General features: G+C 39.4%; 1 protein-coding gene across 1 annotated transcript in view; it reads left to right on the forward strand.

The window, feature by feature from the left end:
* The window catches only part of PHF21B (PHD finger protein 21B), a 261,411-nt gene extending 247,934 nt beyond the window's left edge, over positions 1-13,477 (forward strand). The window contains exons 8-13 of the mRNA XM_019544307.1: positions 1,415-1,469; positions 4,662-4,684; positions 6,826-6,984; positions 8,284-8,359; positions 8,821-8,924; positions 11,222-13,477. Of these exons, the coding sequence (XP_019399852.1) occupies positions 1,415-1,469; positions 4,662-4,684; positions 6,826-6,984; positions 8,284-8,359; positions 8,821-8,924; positions 11,222-11,446 (642 nt within the window). The 3' untranslated portion in view covers positions 11,447-13,477. The remainder of the gene's footprint in view (positions 1-1,414; positions 1,470-4,661; positions 4,685-6,825; positions 6,985-8,283; positions 8,360-8,820; positions 8,925-11,221) is intronic.
* The last annotated feature ends 536 nt before the right edge of the window (positions 13,478-14,013 follow it).

The raw sequence follows: 14,013 nt of genomic DNA on the forward strand, positions 1-14,013 counted from the left end.
GCTGGCCCCTCTCCGCCCACCCTCAGCAGTACCCCTGAGCTGGCCCAGTTCAGCCCTGTAGTCACAGGGCCAGCCCCAACCTTATCCCCGCAGCCACAGCCCAGCCCCAGTCTCAGCCCTGCAGCCCCAGCCTCAGCCCTGGGTGGATGGCAGGGCCATGCTGGCCAGCTCTGGACAGGCCCCCCACCACATGAGCGGTGAGCAGGGGGGAAAGCTGGGCAGACCCCGGCTGGGGTCCCCTGCCCATGCCTGACAGGGGAGACAGGCGAGTTTAATTCCCCTCCCTGACCCCCTTCATCTGTGGTGCTGCCCGTGCTGGTGTCTGGCAAGGGTTGCTTCCCCCCTCCCATTCCAGGCACACACCAGCTGGGGTCCCTGCAGGCCAAGGTGGGGATTTAAAATCCTCCCCAATCATACTTAGCAGCCTGTTGAAGGGCCATGTCCCCCAAGTCAGCTTTCTTCCAGCCTTGCGCCTGCTGCAGAAGGGAAGGGAGGACTCACTGTAGCGTCCTCCCTGGATTCTAGCTTGAGCCGCTGTAGGCATGTGCCTGCATTTCCTGAATCAAAAGTGAATGCCTATTCACTTGCAAATCAGTTCAATCAACGCAGGCTAGACTAACCTACAAAGATTGAATCAATTCAGGCTTGGGCTTTTTGAATGTCTTTCTCTAGCCTAGATCACTGATTTGAATCCAGCCGTTTGCTAGTGACCAATAGTTGTTATCATATAAGCAATGGACTATGTGAAACTAGTTGATTATCTTAATCAGGTTTCTAATAGACAGGTTTATAGGTTAGGAATTTGCATTGACAATTTCAGGAAACTGAAATGCCTCTAAATCCTAAAGGTGGTGAACATTAAGTTTTGGAAGAAAATATTTTACTAGAACCCTAGTAGGCAGCCTGCAAACAAAATTTGCCTGTAGATAATTTTCAAGCCAGTAAAAATAATTTCTCCTCTGGTGAAAAGTCCATCACTATTTCTGTCAGCACTAATAAAAGTGGCATCTTACAGCTACAGTTTTATTTGCATTTTTCCTTTTATGAAAGTTATTTGAATGCTGGGTTGTGAGGGGCTTTTTTGTACTGTTTCCTTGTACTACAGATCCCAGGAACTGCTCTGGAGGTCCAATCAATAACATTTATGATTTGCATCTACCTCCTCTTAATAAAACCTAATGCACATAAAGCTGGTTTATGAAAAACGTGTTAGAAAGATAAATTATGTAGCTGTGTACACTCTAAATGACCAACTGAAGACACTTAAGCAGTTGAGTTCTAAATCACAGAATTAGCTTGCAAGTACTTGATTATAGATATGGAAGAAGTTCCTTAGAGATTGTTGGTACAAAAGAGTGAGAGAAAAGAAATGCTCTTCAGCTGACAACATAGTTTTTTTTCTCTTTCTTTGCAGCGGAAACGCCTTGCATCAAATTATTTGAATAACCCCTTGTTCCTTTCTGCAAGAGGTAAGTATTTCTTGAAATGACTACACAGCAATTATGGTACGGTGTTAAATATTTATTAGTGGTGTTTCTTATGTATTACTCCTAAAGCAGTACATAGGTCATAGCTATACATGGGTCCCATCCCTTGGAGCACGCACAATAGATCATTACACTGCACAACAATTAAAGGATAAGGCCAGAAGTTCAAAAACATATTCAGCTTGATTTAGAGCCTTTGAAATCAATGGAAAGCCTGCAATTGTAGTAGAGTAGTACTGTAATTGTAGAGTAGTAAGATAGGTAGATGGAAGTGGATGTTAAGGGCAGGATTGACTGGTGCCTCCTGAGTCTGGGGGGCGTAATTTGTGGGTGGGCCCAGAGGCAGGCCAAAAACCCCATATCCACTCCTATACTTCTGTGCCACGGCTTAGTGCCTTGCCCCCAACCTCCCAACACGCCACTGGCCCACGCAGCAAAAAAACTGCCCCATCCTGAGCGGTGCCAAGCCAGGAGCCAGTCTCAGGGGGGGCACATGCACCCCCTGGTGCCCTCCTACCAGTCATCTGTGGTTAAGGGGATGGTATTGCCTAACCCAAGTGCTCAAAAATATGATGTTAATTAAAAAATGAGATTTAAAAAATAAAATAATAAAAATTCTGGTATTTTCATTTACTCTCTGTTTTCATCTTTAAGGGATGACATTTTCCAGTTTTGCTGTAGGAACTTTTCTTTTAAAAAGTTTAGCTGCAATTCATGCATAATCACTTAAGGACCTGAGGCTTTAAGTAGGACTCCTTGTGCTGTGCTCCTAACCCTCCCCCCTGCACCCTCCAGTGTTACACAGCTCCATGATAAATATCATGAGAGTTGATCCTTCAGATAATAAATTTGGTGAAGAGAATTAAAGTTGCTTGTGAGAAGAAGCCTGTTTCAAACATAAGCAACACTGTGAGAAAAAGACATAGAGCTAAGGGTGGGAAAGAGGAACAAGGAGAGTGCCTGAGAGGACATATGGGGGAAGACAGACACAACAGAGCTGCACAGAAGTCTGAATGACAAGATGAGATATTTGATTACTTTGCAGAAGAGGAGGGGAAGCTAGTGACAGAGTTTGAATAGCTCTGCACTTGATACAGTCTCTGTGACTTAGTTGGTGGTAATGCATACAGTGGTGCTTCAGATATAGGTGATGGTAGAAACATTCTTCATTTTTCAACAGGAAATTTTTCTGCCAAGCACTAGAAGGAACTAAGTGTTGTTTCATTAAACTTGTAAAGTTGTGTTTGCTGTCTTTTTTCATGCAGTTTACAACTGCAGTCTCCTTATTCATTTTATACTAACCTAAATGCATTTTTCTTTATAATTTGCATTATCAGAGGACTGTGTTTCCCTATAAATCCCTGGCTGTTTTCCTGTTAGTTTTTCAGTGATTCTCTTCATGCTGCCTCCCTTTTCTCTCTGTCTCTATAGTTTTATTTGGAAGGGGAGTAGACAGATGACAAACCATTAGTGGAACGACTGTCATAAGGCTGTTTGGGATCAGTCCTTTTTTTACCTTAAATCTTAGCTGTTTGTTTAGGAGTCCTACAGCCACTTCAATAACATGCACAATCCTTGTTGTAGTCCCTCCCCATGTCACTCTGTGGTGGTGGTTGATTATTTAGTTGTGCAGTGGTAGTTCCTATGAGCCACTATCAAATGCTAGGATCTTAGGCTAGGTACAGACATTCAAAAAGCTAAAAGCAGAATGGATTCAAGTTACACAGTTTTCTGCGCCCTTTGTGCGGATGAGGTGACTGGGTTCCACCATTTTTAAAGCAGTCTATGTGCACCAAACTTCTGTTCTATTACAGATATAAACCAGTTTGTGTGCCAAACTTCTGTTTTGTTATTGGTATAGATCAGTTTCTGATCACTTATACCAGTAAAAGTGAAATGTCTGTACCTACCCTTAGGCTGTTAAGACCTTAGCATATTAGGCCCTGCAAATTACAACCCAAAGATGGTTTCTGTCCCAAACTGTTCAGTCTGAATAATCTGTCAGTCCTCACTGCATAGCTCACTGCCCCATTTATCATTGTATAACCCTTCTTTTACATCATTAGATTAGGTTAGATCTAATAGCAAGCATACATAGAAGAGAAAAGCAAGCATTGAATGTAGTTGAAAGTATGACAATCAAAATGAACTGAAAAGGGAATTTTAAAAAAGCTATTTTTAAAGAAACCATGAAATGGCATCATTTAGAAACAAAATATATAGAAGATATTTTTTTCTGATATTCTCTATAAAATGCCAATTCAGATTTCATTGATTGGAAAATATCTCAGCTGAAATGAGGTTGCCTTCTCTGATGTACATGACTTGTATAAAACACTCCTCAAATACCCAATAAATAACTTGTGCTATTAATTCAGTCTGAATGATTTGTGCATGGGGGGAGGTATGTATCTGTATATATACATGACGTACAGAGATGGAAAAATTGTACTCAATGGAAGTGGATGTGTAATGTAAAAATAGATACATATTATTTGTGGAACATATTATATAAGTGAGATATGATAAGTGATCCAGTTCTGGTCATCATGCATGTATAGGCACATGTCAGATAATATGTCATTTGAATAAGAACTTAAGGAACCAAAGAAAGATGTTTCTATCTCCTTGAACCCAAGGCAGTATTGATAGCAGAGATGTTATGATCATTTAAAGCCTAATTCTTCCAAGTGCTGAACGCTTTGGCCACAAATCACTTAGGCATTTAAACAGATGCTTAACTTAGCAGTCCTGATCGTATACTCCTAGTTGTATACACAAGCGTAAGTGCTCTGCTGGATCAGGGCCAAAATGTTTAGTGCCAAGCAAGTTCAAGCTCTTAAAGACTTTCCTAACAAATACAGTATGGGCATTTCTTGTCAATACAAATTGTCTTTATGATACTATGGTATTTTAGCATTTTCAGCATTTAGATTTTAGGTGCATAATTCTTGAAATCAGAGGAACAGTCATACAACCATGAGTACAAAAATGTGCTCTGTAGCTGCTATGTCACTCTTTCCTGTGGATGTTAAACTAGTTTTTACTATGACTCCACCTTTCATCTTCACTTGTACCTCAGCTTAACTAAAATGACTCCATAGCTGAGAACTGGCATTGCTACACTGATGTGTTGCCCACTAATCTGTTCTCTGCCCTTCTTTCATATGCTAGCAAATGAGGATCCATGTTGGAAGGTATGTTTAGGAAGATTTGTACTTTACTTGTCTCTGTGACATCCTGGTGTAGTACAGTGTTTCCTATTAATTACCGTAGTCTCTGCCAAGGTATAACATTGAAATATGCTTTGCTTTTTCCTACTCCATTTCTTGAATGTTTCCAACTTAGGTAGATCTTTGAGCCATTAAAATAGAATTATGGAAAGATGAACACATATTCTCTCATGAGTGTAATACCTTTGTGGAATCAACCAATTGAAAAAATATGGCTCGGGTTTCAATACTGACAAGTGCAAGGTATTGCACCTGGGGAGGAAGAACTAGCAGCATACCTACAGGCTGGGGAACTCCCTTCTCATCAGCACAGAGTCAGAAAAGGATCTTGAAGTCACTATTGACTCCAAGATGAACACGGGCTGCCAATGTAAGGACACAGTCAAGAAGGCTAACCACACCTTGTGATGCATCCATAGATGCATCACAAGTAGATCCAAGGAGGTGATACTCCCCCTCTATGCGACACTGGTCAGGCTGCAGTTGGAGTACTGCATCTAGTTTTGGGTGCCACACTTCAGGAGGGATGTGGACAGCATTGAGAGGGTCCAGAGGAGGGCCACTCGTATGATCAGGGTTCAGCAGGGCAGGCCCTACAAGGACAGGCTACAGGAGCTGAACCTGTTCAGCCTCCACAAGAGAAGGCTAAGAGGGGATCTGGTGGCCATCTATAAACTTTCCAAGGGGGACCAGCAGTTGTATGTGGGAGAGTTCCTGTTCCCCCAAGCACTACCGGGAGTAACAAGGAATAATAGCCATAAGTTGACTGATAGTCGATTCAGGCTAGACATCAGGAGGCACTATAGTCAGGGCGTCTAGGAGCTGCAACCAACTTCCAAGGGAATCACCTTGCTGGGGTCATTTGACCCCACAATTCTTTCCTGCCCATGGCAGGGGATCGGACTTGATGATCTGCTCAGGTCCCTTCCGACCCTACCAACTGTGAAACTATGCTTTAGTTTGTAGCTTGTGTAAACATCCTAAAAAATATTAGTGACTGTTCTATTTGCTTTAGATAACATTTATCTATAATGAGTTTAAAATTAAGATGCTTTTAAAAGTACTTTTATAATACAGACATTGTAGACAGCAGTAATTTTTGAGTTCAGGAATTGATGCTGTGTAAAACTAACATGAAACTTTGGAAAAAAGTATTCCTAAAGCCAAAAAATACATTTAGGGTACAAATAAGAAAAAGCATGGAATCATTTTCCCCTTTCTGAAAATGTACTAGAAAAATGTGTATGATTCACAAACCCCGAAAGCTTCAAAATCAGTCTTTCCTTTATTAAAATACACTTAATTATACAGAGAATAATTAACATTGCCACCAGATTAGCATAGTAATTTACTATGTGACATTGTAACTTTGTTGATGAGTGTTAGTTGATTGTGTATATTGCTACAGACAAAGTACCAATCAGTCTTGTTTGAGCAAGAATGTCATAGAGGGTCTGCAAGGTTTAAATCAGAAAACAATTAACAAAATGGAGATGAGAGGGGTGGGGGAGCCCTCTACAGGAAATTTGTGAGAGAGGACACATAGGAGTAGGTTGCTTTCAAGCTTATTATTTTCCTAGATGCTCTTCTGGGCAGTATGTATAAATCTTGGAATTTTACTGCCCACCATTCCCTGTTCACTCCCCAAAATAATTCCTGGCTTCTTTTCCTTGCTTTGGACTTGGAAGACAAACTTTCTTCATATTGACTTTGACCTGTGTTTTGAAACAGAACTGCACATGCCAATACATGAATTGGAAATTACAATGACACATTATTAGTAACAAACAATGGAACAATTTTAACTTTAGCAACTGGATAAATTAATTTACTCGCATCTGTTTGATTTTTGTTCCTATGTGATTATTTTTTGATTATTTCATTGTATTTAATTTGTTTCAACCAATTGAACTTGCTTTTGGCTTTTTTATCTTCTTGGTGAATACTAAATTGTTTCCATTTTCCTTCTATAGCCAGAATGCCTTTGAAAATGAGATATTATGTTTGAATGGATCTGTCTGATGAAACTGTGGTCCCAAGTACTGCTCCTGGAGAGTTGTTTAATGGGTTGACTTGACCCAGTCAGTCCTTTCCTTCTCTTTCAGAATGAGATCCATCATGACGAACACTGCACAGCATGCAAGCGTGGCATTAACTTGCAGCCCTGTGGCACATGTCCTAGAGCATATCATCTCAACTGCTTGGATCCTCCTCTGAAGACTACCCCCAAGGGGGTATGGATATGCCCAAAGTGCCAACAGAAGGTAAACTAATTTTGGCATGTAGATTGCAACTACCCCAAGAAAAATAGAAGGGAGAAATGAGTTGGAAGGAAAAACAGAGAGTTTGCATGCATGATAATTCTAGAGACTAGTTCACCCCATAGTAACAACCAAGAGGACAAGGTTATGAAAAGCAATATCAAGGTTTTTCCTATAATTTCCTTTGGTATTTTCATGTACTAGTCTTACACTTTAAACATGTTTTGCCTTATTTTCACATGTATCTACATTTGTATTGGAGAACAAAATTACATTTTTTCCTTTTCCTTCTTTTTTTTGTTTTTACAATAAAACTGCCTTCACAGAGCATTGCGAAGCAAATAATGTAACTTACAAACAGTGGGAGACAATGTCATAATTTATCTGAGGATCTAGAAGTTGTAAGGAAAGCACACTATCTTCTTGAAAACATATTAACAAAAATATCTATTAACTATGGCCATTTTGAAATGCAGACTGGATGATAATCTGTTTAGCTGTTGTGAATACTGTTAGAGCAGCAACAACAGCGAAGCAGTGGCTAAGGCAGTAAAAGTTAATTTCTAAACTAGTAAGTTTAAATTTTGGTCCTTAAAATTCTTAGTGTTAGCCCCTTCGTAAGATTACTGTTTCATTCCTTTGAAAATGCTGGGGAGAGATTCTGATATATATTTACCTTTAATGGAGCCAGCATCCCATACCAAATCCAATGGCCAAATTAAGCAACATATCGTGTCCTGTATTCTGTGGCTTTAGCTGGGGCCAAGGTTCATTTATGCCAGGGTCAAAGTTCTCCCCAAGCCTAGCAACTTGGTGGGTTAGCTTGGTTAAAGCACATCAGTTTCTGTAGCTAATGGCAAATAAGTGGGTGGATGTGACTACCTTTAACTCCTCAGCTGAAATGACAAAGCCCCCATGTTAAACTTCTCTAGCCCAAATGTCCACATGCAGCTAGGTTCACAGGGCAAGGTGCCTTAACTATCTTCACACCTTGGCCAGTAGTAAGAAAAAATCCCAGAGTCACATATCTGGCTATTATACAAGTCTGTTTGAAAAGGGATGGGTGAAGAATCCATTGGGGATTGTGAGGTGTGAGATTTGAGAAGTTAATTCTCGCAATGCTTTAGTGACACTCTATAGTAAAATATAATTGTCATCCCAGAGTTGTTTTCAGTTCTTTTTAGTTTGCAAAATACAGCACTACTCAGAGTGACCTTTTTTACAGTAAAGCTGTGTGGGGAGGCATTCATTATGTCTATGGTTTTGTGCATTTCTAATGTTTGTTGTTCCCTGGATTTATAGGTGTTAAAGAAAGATGAAAATGTGCCATGGACTGGAACTCTGGCTGTTGTTCACTCCTATGTTACTCATAAAACAGGTACAAATTGGCCTGGCTCCTAACAAGAGACCTCAGTTTCACCTTTAATATAGGAGTAACTACCTCCCTCAGAGGGTTCTATGAGTATTAATTAATGTTTGTAGAGGGATTTGACAAAGTTAAGAGCCATAAGATCACTGCTAATACCTGCCAGTCAAGGTTGCTAAAATAGTTCCTTTCCAGCACCCTGTTTTCACTCACTCAAACTTCCTGAAACATTTACCTTTTGGATGAAATTGTCATACTTGAAGATTAATTTTCTATATGGTTACTGTACTCTAACCATTTAAAGTGAAGCAATAGTCTTATGCAATTGGAAATTTCTGATTTCTCTGGACATATAAGAGGCTAGATAAATCTCTGGAGCTTTCCATCCAAGATATGCATGCTTGTTCTCTCAAGCATGTGCATACCCCTTTTGCTTGTCTAACATCTGTACTCTAAACTTTTATGTTCCACAGTCAAAGAAGAAGAGAAAAGAAAGTTATTAAAGAGAGGCAGTGAGCTGAAGAGTGAACATAGAGGGCTAGAAGAAAAAGATCGACTTCTCAACAATGCAATGAAAGTAAGACTCCCAAGTGTTAGGCAGAATGTCTTCTACACAGATGTTTATAAAGAATTTTTGCTTGAAAAAATGACACTTTGGGACTGGAAAATGATATATGCTCACAAATTACAACTGTTTAAGTGTGTATGCTTTCTCGTCAAAGAAATGCACAGGGTCCCTTTGTGAACAGGCAGGTCAAGGAGCAGAAAGTAGCAGTGACTGAAGTGCTATTATAATGCTTCCCCACTCAAATAAGAACAAATTAAAAGTCCCTTCCTTTCCATTCTGAACACAGTTCAGAAGTGTGGTATTGTTATTGAAGAAATCTGTCCACATGAAAATCCATGTGTGGGTAACAGCTCCAGTGGCATGTACTTGCTTAAGTAGTCCACAAAACAGGTAAGGCAGGATAGATGATCATTATCCCTCTTTCAAGGCCTGTGCCATAGCATTCTCTCCATCATTGGATGTGGGCTTACACAGGCCAAACTTCAGGAACTTTTTGAAATGTTAGCTGGAGGTTGTTACTCAAACATGCCCTGATTCTAGGGAATAGCACAGCCTACTTCTACACTGCTGCCTGTCCCTACCAGCCTAGGGGAAGCTGGCCCAAGTTCAGAACCTTAGGTTTTGACATGCACAGGGGGAAGCAGTTAGCTGAGACCACAACCTGATCACCAAAATGCAGTAGTCTGTTTGTAGTAGGGTCTAAATAAATATTTTAAACTTCCCTATCTTGGTAAGTTAAAGCAGCAACTACAACAGTGACTGGCCACTGCTTGGTGTACCACTAGAATTATCCAGGAGAGCTGTGTTAAAATATTTATCGTGTTTAGATCAGAATGGGAGGACAAGTAATAACTTCTTAAAAGGTCTCACAGTGGGTAATATTTCCTTTAAGTGTGTATTACTACCGTAGCACTAATGGAAGTTAACACAAGCATGGAGAAGAGTCTCAAGGGGGAGCAGTGAAGTTTTGCTAGTGGTGAGGGGCAGTGGAATGGGATTATGGATGCACCAAATGAAAGAAATTTCAGGCTGCATTCAGTGATTGGGGCTGTAACTGCCACTGAATTCAGTAAGGGTTATGCATAAACCGAAATAGAAGCTTTGAGTACAAACCATTCCAACTTGTTGAAATGGAAGTTTTGGCAGGTGGTTATATTTATCCCATTCACACTTGTCTGGTGGGAACAGTTTAAGATAGGGTACAGTGACTTGGTTCCTTGTGTTTGGATTAATATTATGGAAAATTTAAATTAAAGAGCAGTTGAATTAAGTGGAAAACTTGAAAACACATCATATGTGATGGTGATAGCATGTGATAAATTGTAGAGCTCTGCATTTATCTAGCACCTTGGACTCCTTCAGCTGCTCTCCACCTTTAATCCAACATCCCAAACCTCTGAGCAGCTGTATTTGAAAACAGTTGCCATAATTAAAAAAAGAGAATGGGCAAATTTCTGTTCCTAAGCAGTGATGTAATGAAGGCAGGGCAAATGGAGCAACCAGTCTGGGCTCTGACTTGTATTGTGGGGAGAGAGAGGCAAAAAAAGCACCTCCTGGTAGCTGTGTGATTGCAGTCACGATTCCAGTGGGAACTAGTACTCACTGCTGCCCGTGTCCTGGGCACATTGCTGTTCCCAAGTATTTCCAGTTTCCCAGGAACTCCAGAATTTTTCTCCTAAAAAAAAAGGTATTGTAGACTAAAGCTCAAGAGATGCAGTGGGCACATGCCCTTCCCTGTAGATTTTTGTTTTTAACCATGGCAAAACATGAAATAGGAGATTTCTACGTAAAAAGCATTTGAGGTATTTTTAAACTTAGTAACATGAATGTAAGTATTGGTAACAAACACCCTATCATGGATTGGAAAATATGTGTCAAATTAAAAATATATGACTGCATGGAGTGGCCTGAAGTTTTTATCAGTGTCATTCAGGAAGATTCACATAGCTTATTAGTGGCTTTGACACTTCTGAATAATATCATTACAAAGCCATGGCAATAAAATCTTTCAAGCATGTGAGGCTGTCATGAATTTTTACCTGTCTTTAAGCAGGAATCAGTGAAAGTGGCCCTTGTACATATTTGATCTTAAATGAATATTGCTGCTAAGACAGTTGGTCCTCCATATGTGTTAATGGAGACTACTATATTTACTATGTTTGTATTTTGCAGTCCCCAAAGAATAATTGATTTGTTTGAAAGGGACATATTTTCCAGACAAGGAAAAGATATTAGCGGAGATATCTGACACCAATTTGAACATATTCTGTCTCTTGCTCCCTCTCCTCCTCTTTTTTTTTTGACAGAAATGCTTAGAGCTAAAGAACAGCCTGTTGGCCCAGCAGAAAGGGACGCAGTCATCACTGGAACGTCTCAAAACTCTCATTAGACTGATACAAAATGAGCAGATGATTCAGGTTACCATGACAACAACTACCACCTCCTCCCTGCTAACTGTCCCCTGGATCAAACCTTCATCTGCCTCTGCTGCCATGCACAAAGCCTTGCAGCAATCACAGGGTAACAACTGACAGAGCCGGCTGTGAAAAGATGGGGGCAAGAAATAAAAAAAAACTGTTTACACATGTGCAAAGGAGAAATGAAACAGACACAAAGGGAAGTGGAAGGAATGGAGAAACAATCTCACTTTTTATACGCATAGAACTTACAAACCAATCAGTCCAGTTTGTAGGTCACTGTGGCAGCAACTTGCCACAGAGTGGGTTTTGCTGCAGTTTTGTATTTGCTGAGACCTTCAGTGCTTATGAGATTTCTTTTTGTTATGTTGGCCTTAATGTATCTATGAATAAGGAGGACCAGGAAAAGTACGGCCGATAGAAAATGGAATATTCTTTTCTGGGGAGGGCAGACAATTTTACAGTTCTGCTTTAAGGAAAAACATTAAATACAAAGAGTTAGTAAGCTAGTAGTTAGGTAGTTGGGCGTAAAGCTATGAGGGGGAGGGAAATCAGTAATATAAGAAGGAACTGAATTACTTAGGACTTTCCATAGATTCCTATTGAAATGAACAAGGTCTGCCACATTGATTCAGGTGAACTGGAAATGGGGCTGTTTTGTCAAGAATGACGTCATGGACACTCACAGAGCCTTCAAAACAAAATATCATTTTTTCAGTATTATTATAGTTGAGAATTGCAGATATTTAAATAAAAACTGTATGAAGTTAGCATTTCTAGTAAAATATTGAAGTATTTTCATGCTGATGCTTCTGTATATGCGTTCTGAAGTATTTAAAGAGGTATGACTGTAAAACTCCTTACTTTTTTGCAGGTCCTTTTTACTTATTTTGCTATTGATGTATTTTTCTCATGGAGTTTTTGTGCAAGATTTAGCATAAACCATATTAGTAGATATATTTGGCAGGTTCCGTTTGATTTTTTTTTTTAATTCTATTTTAGTTTTGGTTATGTATTCTTTGCTTTGAATTTTTTTTTAAAAGCAAATAAATTTAGTTCTTTTCTCGCCAGTACAGATAATATGCCAAAAAAGATAACTTTACATTTTTGTACTGCCTTTTTATTGTAAAAATATGTAATGTGAAAAAGCTTTTTTTTTTTCCTTGCAGAAATATCTGCAAAATGGTACAGAAAAGACTGCCTCAAGGGGTTGTTTCTCATATTGGATAATATCAAGAGTTTGGGGGGAGGGTTGGGCTGTACAAAAAAATAAGGGTTTGTTTGGTTTTTCAGAAACTTGATTCCTTTTAAAGATTTTGTTGATTTTTAGCACATTTGAATATGTTAAGCATTAGCCTGAGTGAATCCTAGAGCACCTGCTTATTTCACTAGCTAGTCTTCCTGATACTACAAGGGTCAGTCGGCACCTTAGTAGGCCATAGGCCTTTCCTGTAACATGGAGGCCTACCTTGGAAGTTGGTGATGGGCAACCCAGTTTTTCCTCTGACATTGCCAAGTTACATGTGACAGATGCCATCTTCTCAGTCCTTTTATGAGTTTCTTAGTTACATAGCACACCAAGGATTTAAACAAAACAAGAATCCACCAAAACACACCACGAGGCTAGTCTCTCATATCAGCATATCATACAGTGCCGAATGCCATTTTTAAAATTGAGGGACTGGCCTCTCCTGTCACCCATCACTAGGCAGCACGTGGTCCCTTCAACCATTTTCACAACTCCGGGAGAAACTGTGCAGTACTATACAAATCTATTTTAATACACTTAACACTCGGTTGAACAAGATTTTTATATTCTTTTATTGATGAACAAAGTGAAATAAGTAAAACACAATTGTTATACATTGGTTATTGTATGCCAATTATGCATTCTAATGTGGCTTGCAATGTAAATGTTTTCAGGTTTAATATTTTTTTTTTCCTTGGACAAATAAAAGAAAAGGAAACTTGTGAAAGGTTGGATACATGAAGAATTTCTGAAGAAGTGTCTTGGACTGTTAAAAGTAGTTATTTTGAAAAGGGGACTGTCCAGTGGATAGTGTGCATAGAAAAAAAGTGTTTGTCTTAAATATGCCAATGTAGTTTTACTTCTTTATGATGCATTAAACTCGACTGATAATTTAATAACATTGTAGTTACTGTGATATTAAATTCCTCCACCCTCCATTTATAACCTTCCCCAGAGATGGCCAAACCTTGCAGTTATGTTTCAAGCTGAACTGCCACTGAAATCAAAGGAAACTCAATACCTTAAAATTATCTTTGACTCTTCCATGAGCGTACACAGTCTTTTCAGGGTATCCCCCTGAAGGCTGTACCTGTAAATGTAGATCCTTCCCTTCTGGTCCTCCCGTGTGTTAGAAATATTATTAAAAAATGTATTATCAATAGCAGATTTAAAAAAACACAGCTGCTAGCTCTCCTTGTCTTTTTAGTGGGAGAGGGAGGAGGGGTTGGAAATTGAAGGGAAAACTACTAAGGGCTCTTTGTACTAAGGTATCACTCTCTTTTTGTTCTGCAAATTTACTATCTCTTTGTTACACTAAATCACACTTTCTTTCCTGGCTCCCACATTTCTTAGGCTAGATAAAAATAAATTGCGATTTTAACCTTAAATTTAAACCCTTCATAACCTCAAGTGCTTTCTGGGCAAGCGCAAT

Source organism: Crocodylus porosus, unplaced genomic scaffold, assembly GCF_001723895.1.
Source record: "Crocodylus porosus isolate Cpor-Errol unplaced genomic scaffold, CroPor_comp1, whole genome shotgun sequence".
In the NCBI taxonomy this organism is placed as follows: domain Eukaryota; kingdom Metazoa; phylum Chordata; order Crocodylia; family Crocodylidae; genus Crocodylus; species Crocodylus porosus.